The sequence below is a fragment of the Nelusetta ayraudi genome, unplaced genomic scaffold, assembly GCF_046127955.1.
Source record: "Nelusetta ayraudi isolate G7.1 ecotype Tasmania unplaced genomic scaffold, CSIRO-AGI_Nayr_v1 ptg000016l, whole genome shotgun sequence".
Classification (NCBI taxonomy): Eukaryota; Metazoa; Chordata; class Actinopteri; order Tetraodontiformes; family Monacanthidae; genus Nelusetta; species Nelusetta ayraudi.
The window spans coordinates 7,710,606-7,735,062 of record NW_027466066.1 but is presented as its reverse complement, the minus strand read 5'-3'; the positions used below and the strand labels follow the sequence as shown (position 1 = coordinate 7,735,062).

The window sequence follows — 24,457 nt, the reverse complement described above, 5'->3', positions numbered from 1 at the left end:
TATGTTTTCATGCACCAAACAAATACATCACAGACACAAGAAGGGGAAAAAGGTTTTTGGATTTATTTATTTCTTTGAGATCGTACAATAGCACTGAGTGAGGGGAGGAGAATGGCAACACCGATTTGCAATTACTAGTGCTGCACACAACAGCCTGCCCCACCTCCTCGTATAATGCCAATAGGGATTCTCGTTTTTTAAAAGCTCTATTTGGCAAAAGTAGCAGACTGTCAGGTCTGGATCCGTCTTGTAACTCGTAGAAAAATACCAGCCACGTGTGCCTCTGCACCCCCTCGTGCAGAACTTAGAAGGCGAGCGTGATGGAAACCGATTTGGCACTGGAGGGCTGTTGTTTCAGCAGTAGTAATTAAAGCTACCCGCTACAGGTTGAGGAACACATTCATACAATTAAGGAGATGTTCTATATATATATATATTTATTTATTTTTATTATTATTTGGACATCTGTTCTTTGTTCTCTCACGTCTCAGCACAAATGCAGTAGAATATACCTTATGTACGAGAATGTGGACGTCACTTATAGAAAAAGATGCGTAAGGATGGTGGTGACATTCAACATTTAAGAACATGACGCTGCTGAATTGTGGTGGATCACCTCTTGGAGCCTTTGGTGTCATTCCCATTGCGAACGTAATGCAAACAAAGCTAGTGGACCTGTAGCTGGCACCATGGGACACAGATGGAGAGGGCCGGAGGGGAAGGAAGGAGGCCTCACATGTTGAACATATTTTCATTCCAGGGCTGGAGGGGAGGGCATGTCGAGCAGTCTGGCTTTGACAAAAGTGCTTCAGGGAGACACGGTCACCGCGGCCCGTCACTAACTACAGTGGGTGATGGTGATATTTCAGAAGTGGCAGGACATACACTTCCTGCTTCTTTTAGCTTCCTTCAGCAAACCAAATCCCAAATGGGGATTTCTTTTTTTTTTTTTTTTTTAACAACTTGGACCAAGAAGTCGGATCACTTCCTCCTTTTGAAAAGCGGCGTAACAATCCGAGCTAGCAGGATCCACCACAGCTTCAGTGAGAGCCACGAGAGTCTTTGGAAAAGCCAGATCAATGCCAAGCAGAAGAAGCGAGGCAACTAATCGGAGGGGCAGCTATGAGTACTGTCATTATTTTTTCTTAATATTTCAATATTTGCCCCCAAGGTGACCAACAGTCCCTTGTCCTGACCCCTTCAGCAATAGCCTATACTGCATGTTTAAAAACCTTACCAGTTATTGGTAAAATCTGTGACTAAATCCATCTTAGTCACCTCTGATAGGGTAACCCTTACCAGCAGCCAAAGTGTTTTCCTCACAAAGACATACATTGAAAATAAAATAAAATAAGAATGATTGTGCAAATGACTGAAGGTCTCTCGACAAGATGAGGCACTGTCATAGTGAGGGTCACTAGTGGATGGGAAGGGGGGTGGCGGGTTTGGATGGCCCAAAAAAAATGTGTTGATCAAAACAAAAGTCTGGATGACATGTAGGATATAATAACAACGCATTTTGTTGAGAAAGAACAGGGCTTGTCCTTCTCCAGTGCTCCGGGCCTCAAGGGTCTCAGTCAGTGGCACTGTCTCCTCTGTTGCCTGATGGAAATAATCATCACAGGTTTCAAATGAATCATCAAGTCGTAAAATGCAGAATAGTGCCCCAACCTTCGACACGGCGCCCCCTTCTGGCCTGGCATGTGACTATTTAACTGGTGGCCTGCCCAGCACATGAAGTCAAGTTAACTTGAAATCGTTATTACCCACCTGTGGCCGTGCTCGGCTGAGCGTCAGAGACGTGTGTGATGGAGAATCTGGAGACCATGAAACGACTGAGTGCTACAGCTGCAGGTTTGGGAGACTCGGGACTGTCGTGGGCTGATTTGGGCGAGGTCTGCAGCTCAGTGACGGCGTCGGGTGAAGAAGTCTGGGGAGGCTCAATCAAAAGGTCGTCCTTCCACTCACCTGCGTGCACCAAGTAACATTTTATAATGAGCGTCAACTGGTCAGCTCAGTCAAGTCTATGGGAATGTCTCTGTTTTAACAAACTGACCCTGTTCTGAGTTTATCTCGCATGTTTTTCCAGACTCACAGAACGTTTCACAGGAACGGGCATCAACTTCGACTTGAGTTTCAGGGTCTTCTTGCATCTCATTATCGGATGTCATTTGCTCTGAGGCCTCGTATTCATTGGACTCCTCCTCCATAGAGAAGGCGTAGTCAACCAGTTCTCCTGTGGGGCTTTCCTGAAAGAAAAAAAACATGTTTGCTATATATGTCAACAGTGCACAAAGAGACTTTGCTCATACATTTAAAGACTGGTGCTGAATACGGCGTACCTGGTCAAAAAGGAACACGGTGACATCGTCAAAAAAGGACACCGCTTTCTTCTTCCTCTCCAATTCGTTGCAGAAAGATTGGGTCAGCAGAGTCGGCATCTTCAGCAGGCTGCGGAGGTTTCTGGACCTGCTGCAGTCACTTATCACAACAGGCACGGCTGTAACCTCCTCCTCACTCTCCTCACTGTCCTCATCTTGGATGTTGTAGGTCCTCAGCTCTTCATCAGATTCGCTGTCGTCCGAGTCGTCTTCGTCCTCCGCCTCCTCGAGCGGAGCCCTCACATCTTCTCCACACAGCTCCAACAAGGACGAGGAGGACGAGAAGTTAATGGGGCCGTTGGATTCACCGCACAAACTGTCTTGCGAGTCGCACTCCTCCGCATCGATATCCTCAAAATCTTCCTCGTGTATTCTCACAGGCTGCCTTCTGTTCTCTACTTCTTCCTGTGCGCAACTGAATTCTGGCAGCTCTTCCTCCTCTGTGGACCCATCACAGTTTTCATTTTCTTTGAGGGGATCGTCCCTGTAGTCGGTTACGGAGGAACCAGAATGCCTTGAGTGGACACAGGAGCAGTCTTTTGGGCCCCCGTTTCCTTCCTCATGGTTTCCTGAAGCCTCTTGGACAGTGGAGGAGTGTTCAGACCCGATGGAGGAGTTGATCTCTGAAGGAGGCTCCTCCCCTGAGTGCTCTGTCTCCAACCCAAGGTCATCATCTGCTGGGGCAGACTCTTTAGTAAGGCAGCCACCCATCTCAGGAGGAAAAGGCGACAGCATTGACAAACCAGGGGCGGGAAGATGATGCGGTGAACTGGGATCAGCCTCAGAGAGATTTACCAAGATGTCATTTTTGTTTTGTCTCAGATTTATTAAAGGGTTTTCACCATCAAACTGCATTTTGACTGTACTATCATCGTTTCTGGCTGGGTTAAATTTCTTTGCAACGAAGGTATCGTCACCCAGCCCTTCATAGATTGTATTACCCTTCTCTTGAGGACTTTTCTCATTTTCAGCATCGTAGTCAGAGAAATAGGCAGAGTCCCTGTATGGGTTCTTATCACTCAGGCCTTTCAGCTCTGGGGTGCTGGTAGAAGTGCACACCCCCTCACCTAAACCCACCTGCACAACCAGCTCAGTGTCTTGATCCATTCTTGGGTTCCTCTCAGCACCTCTGGGATCTGTGAGCTCCTTGAAGATAAACTCTGGAGACTCATTGTTTTCTGTGTCGTAGCCACTGTCCAGAGATTTGGGAAGGACAACAGTGTTGAAGGGGTCAGGGCTAAAGGCCTGATCAGAAGTGCTAGCCATTGACGAGGAAAGATTGAGAGAGTCCGCCATGTCATGAGGTCTTTCTGGATGCCTGATTGGACTGAGCTCTTCATCCTCTATCTCTGCATAGTCAAGGTTGAAGTCAGCAAATATCCCAGAGGTGATATCTGTGATGTCATTGTCCTCATCCTCACTAAAGTCTCCAAGCTCAACTAGGCTCATGCCAGAGTTGCCCATGCCGATTCCGTTGTTGTACGCTCTGCTGTTTTCCGACGTCTCGGTGTACCTCAGCCTAAGAGAATCAGTACCTCTTGGATTTTCTGCACCTAAGTTCCGACCCACTTGAGTGGCAGATTCCACACTGTCATTGTGATAAAACTGAAGGCATGTGCCCAATTCGCTCGGCTTGTGAGTGTCGGTACCTTTGCATCTTTCACTCGTCTCTATGGCACTACAAGCCTTGGAACTACTAAAGGTTCTGGTGGTGGCCTTGGTTAAAGACCATAACTCTTTTGAATCACAGTTGTCTGTATATCTCAAGTCCATATAGTTATCATGCCAGCTGCCTTTCTGTCTCCTGCCAAAGCTTAAGCTGTTATTGTTTGCTGAATGGTTCGAGGTCCAGTTGGTGGCCTCTCCGACAGAGAACAGGTCATCCCGAATGTCTTCCTCACTTTGCTGGCCCACCAGCAGGCCGTTGTCTGTCTCCACGTCGATGCTAATGTGGTTGACAATGGGGATTGTCTTTCTCAGGGCACCCATGATATTATGGCAGCTTTCGTTAACTGTGCTGCGGCCTGTACTCGCATCAAGGTAGGGATCGCAGAACCCAAGGCTCGGGCTCCTCACTGCCTGCGAAATACTGCGAGGGTTTTCCAGATACCCTACCGGATGGATCAGATTGGATCTGCAGTCTGGCGACGTTTCCAAAACTGCTTGATTATGTGGCTTGTGTGCTGATGACTGTTTGCTGAGGATTTTCTCATCCTGACTAGATGAGAAGCAGTTGTAGCTGCTGTGGCCTGACTCTACCGGACTGGTACTGGAGGCATGTCCAAGCAGGGGTTCCATGTTAAGTTGGACAGTGGGGCTCGAATCTGAATCATAAGCGGTGGACCTGCTGTTGTCAGCTGTTGCCCAGTAGGAACTGGGTTGTGCTGTGGATGAACCAGTCTGTCCCTCTGGAGACAACTTCCTACTGTTTATCTCAAGTCCTGGGCTGTAGCCCACTACGCTGTCATCCAAACTGTTGATGTGACAGTCGACAGGTTCTTCTATGCGTATGTAGTACTCGCTGCTGACTGAGGGGCTGTGGGCGCTCAACACCGGGACCACACCTGGCTGCTCTGGCTCAAAGTAGGATGGGGATATGCTCGATGTCAAGCTGTCAGTCTTGCAGCCCCCTGAGGTGCTTCCTTTGCTCGTGTAGTAGATATCTTGGTAATGTGGGTTCCCCTGGCCCAGTGGCCCGCTGGTGGAAGAGGAGCAGTAGGGCTGCTCCGCTCGGGCCTGCTCCCACTTGTACTCAAAGTTGAGACCGTGGCTGGTCTCCGTGACGGTGAGTAAATCGTCCCCTGTGTCTGAATGGAAGCTGTCGGAGAAGTGTTCTAAGAGGGGGAAGGATGACGAGGCAGAGGAGGCCAGCTCCACCGCCTGAGTTTGTTCCGCACCAGCGTCCTCGGCAGACGCAGGCGTAGGTGTGAGGACCAGGGCTGTGGATGTTGCTGAGTGGGTGGTGCTACCGAGCAGGTTTGGTCTCAAGGCATTCCAGCGTTGTTCAAAGTCTTCCTCGGCCTCGCTGGATCCTTTGGCACACAGGTATGTTACCAGAAGGTGGACCTCCTCACTACTGGGTCTCAGCTCTGGCTGCAGCCAGCAGAACTGCATCACCTCATACCTAGACAGAGGTAGCAAAAGAGCCAAAACGAAAGGTTATTCACAAAAAAAAAAAATTCACAGTCGAGGAATTAATATCAGAGCAACAGCAAGCTTTGCAACAAAATATCAAAGTGTTGGGGTCAGCACATTCGGCAACACCTAATAGCTGCTCTTGACACTCTCCAAAGACAGAGAGAGTATTAAGGAGGTACAGTGCAAATGCTGACATTGTTCAAAGATGTTTGCGTTCCTCCTACCGAATGCATTTAATTTAGCGAGAATTGATTTTTAAAATAAATAAATAAAAACAATCTTTGGCTGGCTTCCCACCTCAAGATGGATGAGGTGAGTCCACTCACCCAGCTCATCCGCAGGAGATCATAAAATTCAGAGAAAGTATTGATCACCTGCCCTTTTGTAGCAAGAGAAATATTGCTGCGGTGGACTCGTGCTCCATTAGCGGCACAAACCGATTTTTATAACAAGGCCACAGAGACATTTTAGAAATTAAATGGCAAGTGAGAGCTGAAGTCATAATAAAGTATAACACTATCTTGGGTGGATTTGAGACACGTGGCATCAAAAGTGTAGATAAAGTGTGTAATTGTGAGTTTTGTGGTGCTGTGCCTCACCAGCGCTCCACCAGCGGGAAGGGAACCTGGGGTTTGGGTAGTTTGAGCTGCTGTTCCTTCACAGCGTATGTCAGAACCTGTCTGTCAGAGTAGTGCCTGTACGGCTGGTTTCCCAACTCAAACAACTCCCACATCGTCACCCCCAGAGACCTGTAACATGATTAGAGAGAAAAAAAGATTATCGCAGACCTGGTGAGGTTGTGTTTCTCCAAAAAACTTGGAAGAACCCTAACATTTAATTACAAGTAAAAAGATGATGGTGATGATGGTAAACACAATCTGTTTTTAGGGAATCTACTGAACTAGAAAACAAAATATGTTTCATTCTATTTAATGCCAAATGAGACAGAATCTCTCTCGATGCCATGCATTTCATGTTTACATCTAAATTAATGTTTAATTTTATTATGAATTTATTATTATATACTCTTTTACATTGAAATCACAATAATTAACCTGGGGTAAATTATGTTAAATTTTCTATTCTTTCAGCAGTTTCTTATTTTATAAATTCTCTCACGCTTTCAATGCCTCACCATATGTTGCTGCTCTTTGTTTGGTCCACAACGAGCAGGTTTCCGTGGACCTCATCTATCAGCTCGGGCGCAATCCAACGCAGAGGCACCCAGATCTGGTCTTGCGTTATGTAGTAGTCATCCTGCAGAAAAGCGGAAACAATAGTGCATCTTTAGCAGGAAGCTGTAGAGTATAGGGGAAGAATAGGGCAGGTGGACAAAGTCCTGACCTTGTAGCGACTGTGTGAAAGGCCATAGTCCCCAATCTTGACGGACATTTCTGAAGTTAGGAGGCAGTTTCGTAGCGCCAGATCACTGCCAAAACAGACGAGAGGTCATCTCGCACGTTAAAACAGAACTACTGTGACTCATTTCGGTTTCTTAAGAATCATATGCGAGGACACTTTCCACTCAAAAGTAAATTTACACTTTGCGTCATTTATGATAATCATAATCAACAACACTGACAACCAAGCTACTGAAAAAAACTTCTGTTTTATTCACTGCTGCTTTTATACCTGGGTGCCACTGTCTTGGTGAACAATAGTGGAAGAGTGAGAGGAGTTCACCCCCCTGCAACAAAATCACTGATGCTGGAGTTTTTTTGACAGTTACTCAGGCAGCACCAGGATGTTGTTGCAGGAGGAGACCACACGGGGGAGTAGGAAGCATTCGGGGGTTGAATCCTCCTTCGTCAATGAGCACGGACGCTGATGAATAGAACCAAATGGCCAATGACAGGAATGCTGTTACCTGTGTATAAAGTTGTATTTGTGGAGGTGCACGAGGCCTGAGGCCACGTCGCACGCCATTCGCTGGAGGATCAAAGGGTCTGGAGAGTCCGAGTCGGCCAATCGACAGCTGTGCAGGTAGCTCTTTAGGTCGCCCTGAGGAGGAGACAGGAGAGACCGATGTCACATTGTTCTCCACAGAACAATAGGAAGAAGAAGAACAATGAGGCTTTTTTTTTTTTTTTTTTTTCTTCTAAGCTGCGATTGCAGTCACGTTTAGCTACTTTTGTGTCTCACCAGAGGGCAAAACTCCATGACCAGCAGATAGGGAGTGACCTCTGAGCACTGTGCCAGGCACTGCACAAGGGCGGGGTGCTGGAGGGCTCTGACAGAGGAGACAGGATTTCACACTTAGCACTACATGCTGACCTTCCGCGCCTGATCAACAAACCGATCCAATTCTGAAGGGCTGGGATCACTGAACCAAGAAGAATCTGCCAAAATCTAAATCTATATGACTCTGGATCTTGAAAGTCCTTTGAGTCGACAAAGCAATCCATTTAATGAGCAAGCTATCGTTTGAATTTCCTATTTGGTTGTTAAATCAGTGAGTATTGGTCTGGTTCTCTGAAGGAAAGCTTTTGAGACTTGGGTTTGAGTCGTAGCTTGATCTGATCTGACTGGACGTTTCGACAGACTCACCGGTACGGCTGTACCTCCTCCAGGAACTGCATCTGGTCCTGAACACTGGCACTGGCTTTCAGCTCCTTCACCACCACCTGGGTGGTGCTGAGACCCGCGCTGACCTCACCCAACAACACCTGAAACAGGCAGACGATGTCAGAGAGAATGAGAGAGAGAGGCAGGCACAAATCCTTCAAAGCTGGTGCCAAATTTTGGATGAGTTTGCATGCAAATCTTCAAAGTGTTGGCGCAGTAAAAGGCCACAGCAAGAATTTCCCTGCTCGCGTTCTACTTTTCTCGACACTCTGGCAAACGTGCGAGAGATTAAACTTCGCTAGTGTGAGATCATCAGCGCGTTGCCTCGGCATTCGGCAGTGAAACCGAAGAGCTACGTTCGTACAGTGAAGGCAGACGGACCTTCACTGTAGAACGTAATACATCCGACGACTCTCTCTGTCATTGCTGAAAGATTAACAAAAGCACTTTTTTTTCTCTCACCCTGCCAAACCAGCCATGTCCAATCTCCTTCAGATACAGCAGACTGTGGCGGCCGAGGTCTGAGGATTTCAGCAGCTGGACTGGAACAGAGCAGAAAGGGAAGCTGTAAGTTTTTAGACGAGAGAGAGAGGACACTTGGTGATGAGATGAGCCACAGAAGTGGGGCGGGAAGTTGGGATTTTATTCGAGATGGAGTCTGAAAGAACATCACAGAGCGTTTGAGTGGAGGCAACAACAGGAAATCCTTTCAGTGAGAAGTTGCGTAAGCTACTTTGAAGTGGGTAGCCCGAGGGGGCAAGTAAGTCCTCGCGACGTACCAGCTCGATAGAATTAGCACCAGTGATGAGGAGCTCAAAAACACCAGATACAAGTTTTCGACGGTGAAGACCAAAAAAAAAGCCGCGAGCGGATTTCGATTTCGATACCTCCGGGGATCCTCATGCTTCAGGGAGGAGACGGCCTCTTCTTTCTCCGACGGAGCGGCCAGCCACTCTGAGGCGCCGTGACACCGAGTGAGTCGGAGGTGCTGCTTGAGAGTGTGAGAACCAAAGAGCCCCGTGGCCCCCGGGCCCTGACCCCCGGGCGCCTTAGCCTCATTGTGCGAACGTGAGAAAGAGCCGGCGGGTTCGCAGTGTGTGTGTGAGAGGACCGCGGCGTGATTTAACCCTCGGAGCCCTCGGCGCAGCTGAACAAGCTGGCCCTCGCCGCCTCTCCCCGTCTGCGTCCCGGCTCATCCTCCAACTGGGAGACGCACACAAACACGCGCGGGCTGTCCTCGGTCCGGAGCCCTCCAGCTGGCGAGCGAACGCGGCAATCTCTTCTTTTCTCTTTTTTTTTTTTTCCCAGCGTCCTTCGTGCGAGCCTGTGCAGAGACGTTGTCGACCGCTTCGAATCTGAATCTCAGTCTTTGCTCCCTGGCCAAGGTGAGAGTGAGGGTGCATCTTGTCTCCGCCGCCGCCGCCGCCGCCGCGACTCGAGTGACCGTCACGCATGTCGGTGGTGTGCCGACTGACGCGCCCGGCCCTGTTGCGCGCCTTGAAGACACCCGGCGGTGACACGAGGGGCCACATAATGGCCTCCTGTCAGTCAGGACAGCAGCATTCCAGAGCCAGGCGGGACACAAACGCCGCTCTGTCAGCGCGCAGAAAAGACCTCTGTCATACACCCCTATCTCAAGACCACCGCCGCCACCGCCGCCCCTCCATTTTTCAGGGCCTTGGTGCATGCCACCGCCCTTCCCCTGTCTCTCCTCATCCCGTCACAGACCCTCCACTGTCCTCGGCCCATAATGCCAGTCCTCCACCGCTGCGTTCCGCGGACGTTTTGGCCCGGCCTTATGCTCACCCACTGCCCGGCCGTCCTAAATCGGGCCCATTGTTTGGTCCGCTCACTCGTAACGCTCACGCCGCATCCCCTGGTACCCGCGCACTGTCACACGCACGCACACACACACACACACACACACACACACACACACACACAAACAAGGCCTATTCTCCCTGCTAGCAGCGCAGGGCAAAGGTTGCCTCAGCGATAACAGGCTCAGACCCTTTTTAACCCCCCAACCCACACCACCGTCCTTCAAAGCTACCCACAAATCTCTCCGGATGGGACGCAAATGTTTATTATTATTTTTATCCATCATTATCCCCCAAAATAAGGACTGTGTGAGCATGAGCGTGCATTCCCGTCCTTCCTACGGCATTCCCAGAGAAAACGGACACCGTCAGTGGGCCTGTAACATGCACACACACATACACACATACACACGCACGCACACACACACACACACACACACGCATACGTGCACTCAAACACTGGCTATGTGGGTTTGAGAGCTCTACATTGACCTCTTGAATAAAAAAATGTCCCAAAATGAAAGGCCAGGCCTGTCGACTCAATGGCCAACATTGTGCTGCGTTCACACAGATGTGCACGCCAGGCTTTGCACATTTGGAACACATCATACGCAGCGTCAGTGCCGACTCTCTCTCTTTGTGTGTGTGTGTGTGTATGCATGTGTGTGTTTTTTTTGTTTGACATGGAATGGCTGGACTTCATGAGCGCGTGGGTTTGGATAATTTATGACGTGCATGTTGTGCTCGCGTTAACGTCGTTGTGCGGAGGAAAGAGAAGCAGCAAAGGGCCGTCTGTCTGACTCACTGCCTCACCATCTTTCCCTTTCCTTTTTTTTTTTTTTTTTTTTTTGCCATTCAGCCATTCCTCGCCCTGCAACACCTGGACCAATCACACAGCCGTAGCTACAGAGGGGCCCAGGCGCGGCCACCGATTGGCTGCCAGCCTGAGGCTGCCGCGTCCAATCCGACGCTGCCGAGCCCAAACTGGCTTCCCTTCCTTTCTGGAGAGGCAGAGAGCAGCAGCACAAACCCGCCTGTGAGTCATGCAGGGAGAGGCATCCTTTTTTTTTTTTTTTCTTTTTTTTAAATTATTTATTTATTTATGTGTTTTAGCAGGCAGAATGTGGCTGTGCACGATGTCCACACACATCACATTTCACCTGGATGTGGGGCAGAGTGACCTGACGCAACAACAAAACAGTCAGGGAGGCAATGTGACAGCGATCGAACTGACGCACGTCGGTGCTGAAGTCTGAGAGTTTCACCTCACAAAGGAATAAAACTCATATTTGATTCATGATTACTGAAATCCGGATTATCACGTGCACTAGCGGTGAGGCTGGAGTCGTTTTGTTTCTCTGCAGCAGCAGGCCCCACTCCTTAAATGACACACACGTGCGTCCCTGGCTGGCCAGAGAGACTAGGTGACAGATGCGAGACGACAGGAGAAAAAAAAGTCTGAGTCCGTGGGCGAAACGTGCACTCTCGTCTCGTCATGCACTGCATGTAACACGCCAGCGAAGGCATGCAATACCGTAAGAGGGATAAGGGAGGGGAAGAGGAGAAAGATAAAAGCTGGTTAAAGCAAGTGCAGTGTAAAAGTGTGTGTGTGTGTGTGTGTGTGTGTGTGTGTGTGTGTGTGTGTGTGTGTGTGTGTGTGTGTGTGTGTGTGTGTGTGTGTGCTTGCTCACTGGATCTGCCGGGCTGCTTGGACACGGGCAGGGAGACCTCGGTCAGAGGGAGGATGTAGACTTCGGGGCCATTCTGCGAGGAGGGCGAGGCCAAGGCGGAGAGATCCGCCTGGTACTCCTCTCCCTCGGCGTTCTCGAACTCCTGGTGCAGGGACACACGCTGCAGTTAGTCACCGGTGGGAGACAATGGCCCGTCTGTGCGAGTACATAAGTCACATACATTGTATGTTGCCTCGTGTGCGTCGGTGCGGAGACTCCGTAGGGGGCGGGACACACTAGTGCGAGTGTTCAGGCTGGCGACACAAAGCCTCACATTCATTCTGACTCTTCTCAGTCTGAGCCCTTTAGTAAATCTATGGATATATGTATTGATGTCTGTATGTATCTTTCTATGACGTATGTATCTTTTATGTATATATTTTGAATCTATCTATCTATATATCTATCTATCCATCTATTTGTCTGTCTGTCTGTCTGTCTGTCTCTCTGTCTGTCTCTCTGTCTGTCTAACTATCTATCTATCTGTCTATCTAAGTGCCTTTATGCATAGTGTCTTAAACAAGTGCCCCAGCTGTTCAGTTTTGTTCTTGTTGTTTGCACCTTTGTTCTGTCTGTCGCTGCTTTGCTCCCGTCCAAGCGGCTCACACAGTGTTGAAAGCATAAAACTAAGCTGAGCCGTACCGGATTAATTATGCAGGAAGAGGCGCGCCCTGGTCCCCCTCAGGTAAGGCATTTTTGCAAATGCTCAAAATACAAGTGCTGTCCAAACGGAGAGACAACGTCATCAGCATTGGTGGCAGTTTAGTCCCTCCGGTCCACTGGACAGTAACAGACAACAGTGGCTGATCATCCATGCACTTATTGTCTGTTTTCCCTCCATCCTTGTGTCATTGCTGACTCCTTCCTCTCTGTTTCCAGAAGGCCACACAGTCCGACATCAACACCACACAGCAGATCTCCTCTAGATCAAGGCTTCCATGGCGGTTAAAGTGTTTCTTCCTTTTAATTTTTTTTTTTTTTAACTTGAACTGGTGGCCTTGTAACAGGAGACTCTGTCCATCCACTGGCTAATGAACCGTTGGCCAAACCCCCCCCCCCAAAAAACAAACAGCGACGGGAAATTGGGAAGAAACGGAGCAGAAGGTGGGTTGATAGCAGAAACTTTAAATTGCTCGCTGTTTGTGTGTGTGTGTGTGTGTGTGTGTGTGTGTGTGTGTGTGTGTGTGTGTGTGTGTGTGTGTGTGTGTGTGTGCGCGAGTGTGCATGCGTGAGTGTGTGTTCGGGATGGTGTGCGCCCCTCATTCAGCGGCGCCATCTGCCGCTCCTCTCGGAGCGTGAAAGCGAGCACCTGGCTGTGAGTCAGCGTTGCACAGCTCCCTCCCTGGAGAGCTTTCACTTTTGAAAGCACTTAATACCTTCGCTCCTCCTCGCGCCGCGCTCCAGTAGAAGCACACAGAGACGGCGCGGAATAATGAGGCTTTATTTGGCCGGTGCAGTGGCACGGCTCTGCATTCCCACACCGGTGCACACCTCAGTGGTGAGCTGCTGCTGGGGGGGAGAGGGGGAGGGGCCGGAGCCAAACAGCACGGATTCAAAAAAGAGGAGACCGTTTGGACGTTGTGTCGTGTCTGCCGGCGAACTGCAAGAGCCTGGAATGAAGATTTGCTGCCCACAGTGATTGCAAAACATTTGTTGTTTCATTGTAATTCACTGTGGAATTAGATACGATAAAACGGGCTCTATTAGTGGATCAGCCGTCAATTGCGTGAAAATAGAACTTTACTTTTCCTCCTACAGTTCAGGGAAGACTTTCAATTATCAAAAAAAAACAACATATCTTTTCAGTGAGAATCTGAAGGAGTGAGCAGCACTCGATCAGGTAACGTCTTGGCACGGCTGCACTTGAATCATCAATACATCCTACTAGCACACATAACAGTACAACAGCTGTGTGTATATATTATAGCAGGAAAACCAAAGCAGGGGAAATGCAGACACATTATTTTCACTTTATATTTTCTGCATTGGCTTTAAAAATCCACTCCTTCTGTGATAATTCAGAGGTACCAAGTCTATTTGTCATGCATTCCCCCCAGTTACATTAGCAGGCAACACTGACCAACCCCCTCTTTTCCTCTATGCACAGCCTGCGCTCTCCCCACCCCTCCCAGCAGGGGGCAGCAGCCAGCTCACCTTGAAGCCTATGTCGCCCTTCTTGCAGCAGAGGCAGGCGATCATGAGGAAGATGAAGGTGAAGAGGCCGGAGAAGGAGACGGCCACCACTGCCAGGGATGAAGGCCACGACAGCTCGCTCAGCGGGGCCCCGTCTGCAACACCAGACCACGGAAGCGTTAAAAACCACTCACACGGCGGAGATGAAGGTGATTTGCACACGCGGGAACACACACTCACTGACATGCTGTGTTCCAAACAGATTTAGTGGCAGCTGACAGAAAAGGGAGCGTCGTCATTAACATTGTCTTCCGCTTCCTGTCCAACATTAAATCCTGAGACTGCTTCAGGAAGCAGGACGCCGAGAATTCATTACCAATAGGTTGACACTGCCTCACGTAATGGGATCCGGATAATAGTTTAATGAGTGGGAGACGGTGGAGGGCAGAGCTGTTAAAGCTGTGAACCCTGAGCATAAATCTGAGTGTTTTTTGCCGCTTTTATTTCTGCATAACTGTGGCTGTTAACTCAAATGTATTTGAACTGAGGAAGCTCCTCAGCAAAAAAGAAAAAAAAAAAAAAACAGTCTGGTAATTCCACTAAAGCCTTGCGCACAATGACAAGTCCAACACCACAACCAAACAGTTATTTCTGTGAGCGTGTGACCAATCACAAACAAGCAGGTCTCGCTGCAACTTGTGCACTTATTTGTATCATTATTATTATTAGTTATTTCCTGCCTCCTGTGCAGCCAACATGGACCCGGTTGTCTTTCCTGTCTGTCAGTAAGACGAGCCGGAGGGCCTGATGTCAGAAACTTTGGTAGCAATCCTGTTGCTGCAGTATATGTATGAAAGTCTGTGTGGTTGCTACCATGCTGTCAATAGCTACGTTTCCATTACCCCTAGGATTGCACAAAACCTAAATAGACCCGTTCACTTCAAGTGAAAATGGCACGTTATGTTTGGACGGAGGAAGAGATGGAATATCTTTTAAAACAAGTAATCAGATAAAACTATAACAACCATTCTTGACAGTAAACAACATCGAAATGCAGATTCATCGCAGAATGTTTGTGGGATATCCTCCTCAAAGTGGGGTCTCGCAGGACGAGAGCCCACGAGAAGCTTGTGTGCTTGACATCATTCAGTGGAAACACCTGCGCATCGCAATTGTACTTTGTCAAAATTTTAGAAATATTGCTTTTATTTTGCGAAAAAATTGTCATGGAAACGTAGCTGCTATCTCCGCCACGTGCACGAAAGGCAGGGTCCACTTTCTACGGTGTCAGTTTTGAAGCGACAGTGCAGGAATTTCCACCTCGAGAACAGAAATCGTTTCTTGCCGCTTGACTTCTGAAGTTGGACACAACGGCAGCTCGTCCACCTTGATTGACTGTCCTGCTCTGAAATGCTCTCTGGCCTCGGGGCTGATGTGACTGGCAACTCAAGCAGTATACTGGCGGCGGCAGATGGAGGGCGGACCGGAGAATGGACCGGCTTTTTATGTTTCCTTCACAGAGAGTGAAAAGTTGAAGTCCCACTGTGGATTTCGTCATCATCAGTTCATCAGTCGCTGCTTTTCGTGTTCTAGATTTGCCCCACGGCACACAGCTGATGTTCTTCAGAAGAACAACGGGCTGAAATCCCCACTCCCGGGTCGGATTGTTTCCTTGTGTATTTGGAAGTGACGATTCCCCTCCTCCTCCTCCTCCTCTGTGGTAAAGCTGCTTCTCAAAATGCTGTTTATTTTTTTTTGCATGACGGCAGCACTCTTCCCTCGGCTTTCAGAAACTCAGCAGTCTGTCAGGGCAGCTGATAAGTGGAACACAGTTCTGACCCATATTACACAAAACCCAGGCTACAGTATTTTTATCATGTCCCTTAAAACACAGTTCAAGCCAACCGAAGTGAGTGAGCACTCATTGAAATATTTATACTGCATGGAGTATATTTTTCCCTCGCATGAAAACAACACTGGCCACTTTCTTAGGTACAGCTTCCCAGCTGGATGGCTTCAGTGATGCTACTCTGCATGTCTTAGGTGGAACCAGTGGTTCTTTGAGTTCCTGTTGCCTTTCCAGTCTGTCCAACCAGTCCGCCCACTCTGACCTCTGACCCCTGACATAGTTGGTCTTTTCCTCCACAATTGGTCACTTTCAAAACACTGCACTAAAAATAGAAACTGAAAGACAGGGAGCACCACGGCCTATGGCGAAAATCGTAGTCCAGTGATTGGCGATGTTGCTGCACAGCAAGGAGGTTGTGGATCAAATTCAAAGCTGGGGCTTTTCTCTGCGGAGTGAACGTGGAATGATCACAAGGTTAAAACTACAGTTAGAAAATCAGCAGACGCCGGCCTTTTGCCTGTGGTCTCTACACCAAGATGTGAAAGTCATCTTATGTGCATGGCCGATGCAACGTCACACACATACCCACACACACCTTCTGGCTTTCTACAAAAGATTTTGTATTGGCACTTTGCCAAACTACAAATTAATGCAATCAGATTTTCTTGTGGAAAATAAGGTGGGTGGGGCTGTTCTGAGGTTAGTCTTTGTGCAGAAAGAAAAAGTAAGAACCCAACTTGGAAAACTCCAGAGCCAGACTGCAATGGACATCATCCTGCGTCTAAACTATGGCAACTTGCAGTCAGCAGGGGGGGCGGTTTCCTTCGGGCATCATTTAGCCTAAATTACTCTCCTCCTGAACTCGCTGCTGAGCTCCTGCAGGGCTCGGATTTGCTTCAACTTGAGGGAAGGGGGAGAGAGAGAGACAAGCAAGGGGCAGGGGGAGAGAGTGATAGAGTGAGAGAGAGAGAGAGAGGGGGGTGGGTGGGTGGGTGGGTGGGTGGGGAAGAGCTCTGAAGATGCTTTTGCATTCAGGACAGCGCTGCTGGGGCTCTCCATCTGCCGGGCCAGGGCTGTGCCAAGTGTCGCTCTGGCAGCAGGCCCACGCGGCCGTCATTTAGTCAGGACGGTCAGGTGTGTAGGAGCTGACACTGGAGTGGACATCTCATAGAGCAGAGGTCAGGCTCAGAGTCAGTACAACGACAATCAGAAGAATTAACCCACAGCCGAGAGCTGCATCGGTGGGAGGAAGCCAGTGAAGAAGGGGGGCGGGCGGGGGGGACCCTGTTTCTTTGCTGTTGTCCATATTGGCTGTTGGTTCAAAATGGAGCTGAAGCACCTTTTTTTGCCCCCCCCAAAAAAGAGTTGTGAAGGTCTGATGACTTGCATTCTGTTTTTGGAGACACATTGTGACGTCACTGTCTGGAAACCCGCTTAGAAGATTTTGTATTTGACTTTGTGAGCAAAGGTGGTGGAAGTGGAATAATAATAGGAACCACAGAAGAGGACAACACGGATGATGACTGAGAAATGATGTGACTGGCTGTGTTTTTTTTTTTTTGGGGGGGGGGGGTTTGACTAAAACGTTCCGACGAAAATAGACAATTCCTGCTGCAGCGCCGGCTCTTAAAAACAACGAACAGGAGGGAAAACCACCGCCGGGAGCTTCAAAACGACTCAGGGGTGGAGATGGGCAACAAAGGGGTATAATGGGGTGGTAGGCAGGGGGGCACACAGGAGGAAGCACCGTCTGTGATGGATGGGGGCTGACAGAGAGATTAGCGGTGGGGCTTGGCCTCCCGCCGTATCATTTCCTTCCACTACAGCTGCTGCACTGCCCGTGGGTGGGGGCGGCGGAAGGTGGCGCCGGCGTGCAGAGTGCCGTGATAACTGTCATTAGGTGGGAGTGGAGACTACCATGGTTCAGTCTTGCGGGCCGGTCCCGCCCCCCTCCCCCGCCACGCCAGACACTTGAGACCCGATGCTCCGGAGCAGCGACTATCAGAATATCGACTGGCTATTGACCTTTTCTTTAACGCGCAGATGTAAGTAGCTTGGCCTACTAACCCCCGATTCACACCAAAAGCGCCTGCTGTTAGCGTGGCCATTAGAGTCAGTGTGCAAGTTGATCACCAGGGGTGGCACGGGTGCGTTTCAGAAGCATTTCATAAGCGCGAAACTGTGAAACTCTGGTAAAATACGTGGCCGTTCTATTCTTAACGCTTCACGCATCGCGACTGCGTCACGCACAGCAGGTAGAATCGTTCAGGCAGGAAGTCAATGATTGGAAAACACGGTGCATCCGGTTGATTTTCATCGTAATATGCAATGTGCTGGATTTTGGTTTTACATGTGCTGGATTTTACAGTGAAATGTCAACGTGACGTATCAGCTTCAACACTGTTCAATTCGGCTGTCAAATAACATAGCAGATTTCACTTTAAACCTAAAACTATGATGAAGAAAATGCAGGTATAGTTTAAATGACTGCATTTTGTGTGATGCCAGCAGTTTGGTTGATAATTATTTTTATTTTTCACACACAGCGATACTTGAGACACTGTTGGGACGGGCAAAAGAGTTTTTTTTTTCTCTGTTGTTTTCTTTAAATACGCGCCAAACCACCTGGGTTGTCACATGATCTTGCAATCCTCGAGTGAACTGGTCGAGCCACTGTGCTGGATGCCAGCCCATCGGAAACTCGTTTGGTGTGTTAATGCCGTTAATGCGCGCACTTGATGATGCTTAAGGATGTTTGATACTGAGGTGAAAGGCGATCATCGGAAAATAGGGTTAATTCGGGGCACCAGTGATGAGAGGAGAGGGGCTACCTGGCTCTGCTACCGGCAGCTTTTTCTCTCCTGAATTTTGAGAGATCCTGCTGAATGGGATGATTGTTTGTGCAAACCAGATCCACTGTCTCCCCTGCAAAACGTGGAACAAAAGCTGTTGACAGATTGTCATACTGCTGGCAGAATGAATGAATGAATGGAAAATCTGTTTGTCCTCCTCTCTCAAGGAGCGGAGGGAACTTGACTGAGGACGTGGGCGGCAACAGTTTCTGGGAGACGCAAACTGGGCCTGGTTGCAGCTTAGGAAAAAAAATAAACAAGCAAAAGGCATTTGAATTGTGGCGTAAAATTTTAAAGTAGCGAAACCGTCAAGGCTTCAGGTTTGGGCATAGCAATGTTGACTAACTCATTTTCAGTCTGCTTTTCTTTTTTCTTTTTTGGTTCCATTGTGAAGGTGTTAAAGGGTCAGAAATGTTGAGAAAATATTATCCAGCCGTTTGATCTGCTCGTGGTTCTGATTGCACAGTTTTTGATTGCACACAGGAAGCTGTAGCTGCCTTGCTAAAGTTGCAGAAATACATCTGATTGGTCCAAGTTTGAATCTGATTGAAAGGTCTCCAAAGGATAAATCGAAAGGACTTTCAAGGTTAACATGCAGCTTTTTCACACAGCTGCACATCCCTTTGTGAAGTCTGAGAGCCAGGCAGCTGTCGTCGAGGTGCTGCTAAAGTCTCCCTGGCAGGCGATGCCGCAGCTGCAGCCGCTGCCGTGCCTGCAGAAACCCCCTTGGTCTCGTTGGTTTCCATAGAGATGACGGTCGGGCTGTTTAATTCGCTTTGTAGGATGGAACCGGAAAAATCTGCTGAGCTCGTGTTTAACTGCAAATTGACGCCGCCAATGCCCTTCGGCCGCCACGGAGCAGAGAGCGACGCACTGAAGCTGTTGCGGTCTGCAGCTGTGAGGGCTGCGGTGGTTCCCCGCGCTTCCATTCCAACTGTGTATCTATCTCTAAGAGCAGTGTATGAAGGCTTTGTTTATACACTGCTCTGCAATCGCACGAAAACACACGCACACCCACTCATGAGGGAGTAATTGAGAGCTCGTGTATTTAGGTTTCTAGCTGATATTCACAAATTAGATGCATGTGAAAACCATATGCACGCATGGACGGAGACTTGGGACCACATTGTGGCTCAGGTCTCATGATGGAGACAAAGGCTGCGTGTTTAAGTGTGTGTGTGTGTGTGTCTGTGTGTCTGTGTGTGTGTGATACACCTGAACAAAACAAGTTAGCGCGTTAAGCTGTCAGGCGTTCATTATGGTCCTCGTACTCGCACTTCCTTGTTTTCCTGGTGTCATGGTTGGGCACATTCCCTCGCTCAGACTCTCACTCGGTCGACCACACGTGTCCCACCTGGTCAGACAATCTGGAAGCACTCTTTGGCAAAATGCTTACAATGTGAGCGGGTGGGTGTCTTTTTTTTTCCCCCTCACGGTCATTTCACAGCCGTCATCTCCCCGTCAAGTCCCCAGACCAAGCTTCTCCTCTTTAAAGGTGCCATCACACATGACATTTAGAGCTATTTATTGACCCTGACACCGTCTGCGTAGCCTTACATAACTACTTATTGACAAAAAAAATGAAAGAAAAACTGCATAGGTCTCCAGAAAACAGCGCATTTTGTCCTCCTTCAAAAAACTGATACTTCGAGGACTTTCCACAAGCAAAGAGGGCGCAGCCAATGCCTTGCTGGTGTTGCTGTCACTTGCCTGGGAGGCGTATTATTGCACTTTGTGACCTCACAAAGGGCTGTCATTTCTGTGTAGATCACGACATACCAGAGACACAAATTATTGTTTGAAAACATTGATAAAGTGTATTTTGCCACAAAATGAGGCCTCTGTTTTAACGATAATAGTTTGGCCTCAGAAACATTAATATATGTGTGCGTGTATATATATGTATATATATATATATATATATACATATATATATATATACATATATGTATATATATACGTAAGACAGTAAGTACAGTTAAGACAGTAAGTTAAACACTGCATCCCTCCATGTTGGGCAACACTGGGTGAGAGAATTCCACTCAGCAAGGAGCCATGTGATGTGTTGCTAAATGGCCTCTGAGGTGCATAAACATTTCAATTCATCAAGAAATTATCCTCAGCGAAGACCTTTAATAATATATCGAACGCGTAATGAAATATTAAGTATGTGAAAGCGCGCGTGCACCTGCACGCACGCACACACACACGCACACACACACACACACACACGTCCTGACTGACTGCGGCCTGAGGAAAACCCACATTGTCTCACACCCACACACACACGCACACAGAGGAGACGTAAATGGTTCCCCTTGACTGCTCAGATCCAGTCCAATCTTGGTCTCGCTCCCTGGGGCCACACTTATGTAACTAAAGTGCTCGGTGTTACACATGCACAGATGAATTATCAAACAGTCAACGGTGTCTGACTTGTGCTGACCGAGTCAATGGGAGGAGACACCTCCTCCTCCTCCTCCTCCTCCTCTTCCTCCCTGCCGTCCTTGCCCTACTGTCGTTCCCTGCCGGCCGCCATGTGCGCGCTGAGGCACGTGGAGGCTTTTTTACCACGAGCCTCTGGGCTGCATTTTGCATCGTGCCGTGAGCGCATGTGAGCGATGGGAAACGTGCGTTGATTTCTTCCTCCCTTCCTCCCCACGGACGTGCACTCGGCGGCTGCTGCTGCCTCCCACTGGCTTCGGGCGAGACTGTCCAGGAGTGGGGTGGGGGGGTCGGGGGTGTGAGAGAGAGGGGGGGGGGGGTGCAGTGCAGTGCAAAAAAAAGAGGGGCTCCCGCAAAGCTGCAGAGTCAGGTGGTCGGCGTATCAGCGCCGCCCTGTAGGTCAGTCCCGACGGCGATAGAGACGCATATTAATTCTGTTCACGAGACGCAGGCGGGGTTGGCGGGGTGCCGTCGCGCAGGCAGGCAACCGAACACATACACACACACGCACATGCACACACGCGCACACATACACAGAAGAAGCAGCAGCGGAGACGCTCAGCTGCTGCCTCGTCTCATGACGGAGCTCTCCGAGGTGCTGAAACGACTGTCGTCCAGGTGCAAGCTGCGGTTTGCGACTGGTGCAGCGTGTCACACATTACACACACACACACACACACACGCCTCCAAACCAAGTGCCTCGTGAAGGCTTCTGCTCCCTCTGGAGACCACCATCATGCCACGGCTCATGCGTCCCTATGACGACTTACATAACAACCCCTTCCACCCCCACGTCACCTCCCAGCAATGTGGCAGCTGATGTGACTCTGCCATCGTTTGCTTCTGCCTCAGCGTGCGAGTTCTTACCTCGCTTGGTGTTGATTGAGTGTGGCTAGTGTGTGGTTGGTCGTTTTCTTTTTTTTTTTAATGAGCATCTCTCGGTCCACTGGGGTGCAATTGTTGACTGGGAGCCGTTTTTCCCTCCCCTTGTGTTGCCCACCCCCCACCCTCACCCCAACCCGTCCTTGGCGCTCGCAATGATTGGATTGGTTCCTCCTCACACGCCCCCCTCCCCGCTTCGCCTGGGTGACATCGATCCTCAGTTGGTCAGATCGCTAGGAAAGGACGGCGTGCAACGCCCGCGAGGCGCTGATCAGATATGAAATGCACAACATAATGGCACGGTGCAATGTTCCCAGGCTCTTTCCGCTCCTCCCGTTACATGCAAACGTGTGCCGTCGCTCAGTCCCCGCCCACCTGCCGCCGCGAGCCAATTCAGCACGCAAGAACGGAGGCTTGTGTCACCAGCATGCCTGCCCGCCCGCCCGCCCGCCCAACTGTCTAGAGAAAACATGAAATCGCAAAGCCTGGTGGGAAAATTTCCAAACCCTCATCTCTTCCCAGGAGGAAATACAGCAAGACAATTAAATTAGAATATGTTCCAAGGAGACAGATTTAGCACCCACTTCTTCCATGATTCAGCTGGGAGCAACTCATCTGCCTGGAAATGAAAAGGCTCTGCTGGTGGGACCTCATCACATTTCACAGCGTCCACTGCTGACTCTGAGAAGGGAGAAGCTGCTCCTTTATCTTTCAGCGCCGAAGCTTTATTTACATTTTTTTTGTTTTTTCCCCCCTCTGTCACATGATGCTCATGGCTGGGCGCTGGGGACAGTGGTGCTTAATGGAACTCTTGTAAGAGCCACTCAGGAAGTGAAGCGAAACCATGTCGTTCACAGGGGGGAAAAAAGAATCTTGCAGCAGCAGCTATTGTTTACAACCCACAGTAGCTTCTTCTTCTTCCTCTTCTTCTCATTCTTCTTCTTCTTCTTCTCCTTCTTCTTCCTTTGTGGTTCCATAGGCCTGGCGTGGGTCATTTCTCACCTTTACACCTCCAGCCCCTTAATCCACAACAGATTGATGTTATGTAATCCCCTGAGATGTCAGAAGTCAAAGCTACTGGAGTGTGGCAAGATGGACGGGCCTGATTTCAGAGATGAAATCTGAGCGATCTGGCTGCAGTCAAAGGTTTGGCGAGGGTCAAATCGCTCTGACACGGAGCAATGTCACACCTGGGTTGGAGGATAGCTGAGTTGTGATTGGACGACCCCTGAAGGTGGTGGGAGGTCACTGGGTGGTACTTCAACAGACAGCTTAGGTCCTCCTTTTTAATAATGATTAAAAAAAAAAGAAGCTCTGCCTATCTGTTGTCACGTTAGACCTTTCAAGCACCCTGAGCTCACCGCTGTTTGTTGATCACAGCACTGCAAGGACTCTCAAAGACCTTTTCACGGTCTTGCTTATTCCACTCTCTCATTCTGGCCCTGGACTCTCCTCCATCCGTCTCGTCCTCGCCACGTAAAAACGCAGCGTCCAATCAGGTGGGTGCTACCTATAGCTGCAGAGCCGCCCGCACACCTCTGCCAGCAGGTCACCCCTTCATGGCAACACGCACCCACACTGCTGCTGGGAAATGGACATGCTGGGCTGTGCAGAGTCTGTGTGCATGATGCCTTTTCAAAAAACAAGAAAACAAACCCCACTGCCACCGACTGGACGCAGAAGAAATGCAGAGGATGAGAGGATGTTGACAGTCGTCAGCATGCACTGCAAGGCAGCGCGCGGCCTCCCTGTCAAGCATCAGCAAATATGTTGGGGGGGTGATTGGGGGGAGGGAGGGGGCGGAATCATGCGCCAAGTCTACTGCAATCCGCATCGCCGGCGCGATGGTGCCCTTACCTGTGTCGAAGTGGGAGCTGAAGGCAAAACTGGGATTGAAAAACGCCGACGACATGACAGTCACGTGTAGGGCACAGCGCATCCTCCTGCTCCTGCCGCTCCTCCTCCTGCTCCTCCTCGGCGGCGGCGCGGCACAATAACAACGCTGTTAAAAAAAAAAAATTTGCCCCGCAACGCGAGAGGGGGTCAGCCGGCTCAGGTGCGCTTCCCGTTCAGAGGCGCCGCGGCCCCGAAATGCGCAGCATCATTGTTCACTTTTCACGCCAGCTCACGTTCAAAGGCAGAGCAGCGAGGAGCAGCTCCGGTGACAGATGTTGACATTTCAGCACATCTGTCGGCGGAATCGTGTGAACCTTCTTCCAGCGTTTTCCTCCATTCGACTCGCGCTCCGCGGTCCCCCTTTCGGTCACTCTCTGCAACGTGTTTCCCTCATTTTAATTCTCTCTCTCTCTCTCTCTCTCTCTCCCTCTCTCTCTCTCTCTCTCTCTCTCTCTCTCTCTCTCTCTCTCTCTCTCTCTCCCTCCCTATCTCTTCAAACAGTGACACGAAGTGACAGCTCAAAATGCGCGGCGTCCTCCCAACTTCACGATAAACCTGCGCTCGTCCCTCGTTGCGGGGTGAACGCGAGGGGCCGCGTGTTCTGCAGGATCGTTGCGGGAAAAGGCGCGTCGCTCCTCGGTGCGTATTTGGCTCTCAGCTGGGCCACGGTCATAATGAGCGACATCTTGCACCACAGTCAAGTCGCAGGACCACGGAGAGCGAAGCGACTTCCGGTCTCCGCTTTCAAAATAAAATCGCACCGCGC

General features: G+C 49.6%; 1 protein-coding gene across 3 annotated transcripts; it reads right to left on the bottom strand.

The window, feature by feature from the left end:
* Positions 1-40: 40 nt before the first annotated feature.
* aatka (apoptosis-associated tyrosine kinase a) lies at positions 41-24,044 on the bottom strand. Of its 3 annotated transcripts, none has more exons than XM_076024356.1 (14): positions 23,653-24,044; positions 13,789-13,922; positions 11,596-11,737; positions 8,547-8,626; positions 8,067-8,185; positions 7,662-7,749; positions 7,387-7,520; positions 6,864-6,948; positions 6,655-6,776; positions 6,119-6,268; positions 2,343-5,505; positions 2,096-2,249; positions 1,771-1,968; positions 41-1,602 (listed from the first exon to the last, which is right to left on the bottom strand). In XM_076024356.1, exons 1-14 carry the CDS (start codon positions 23,732-23,734, stop codon positions 1,574-1,576), a joined length of 4,680 nt encoding a protein of 1,559 aa, XP_075880471.1. In that variant the 5' UTR covers positions 23,735-24,044; the 3' UTR covers positions 41-1,573. The 3 variants fall into 3 exon arrangements, with proteins under 3 accessions (XP_075880471.1, XP_075880470.1, XP_075880472.1); XM_076024355.1 differs by having other exon boundaries at positions 2,057-2,249; positions 23,653-24,042; XM_076024357.1 differs by lacking the exons at positions 11,596-11,737; positions 13,789-13,922; positions 23,653-24,044 and adding an exon at positions 8,972-10,005 and having other exon boundaries at positions 2,057-2,249.
* Between the last annotated feature and the right edge of the window lie 413 nt (positions 24,045-24,457).

Bases quoted from the DNA above. Each gene is read 5' to 3' on its own strand.
- aatka (XM_076024355.1), bottom strand. From the start codon at position 23,734: ATGCGCTGTGCCCTACACGTGACTGTCATGTCGTCGGCGTTTTTCAAT. The intron at 8,186-8,546 runs GTGAGAGAAAAA...TGCCTGTTTCAG, and splicing joins GACATGGCTGGTTTGGCAGG to GTGTTGTTGGGTGAGGTCAG. The intron at 5,506-6,118 runs GTGAGGCACAGC...ACCTCTGTCTAG, and splicing joins TTCCCGCTGGTGGAGCGCTG to GTATGAGGTGATGCAGTTCT.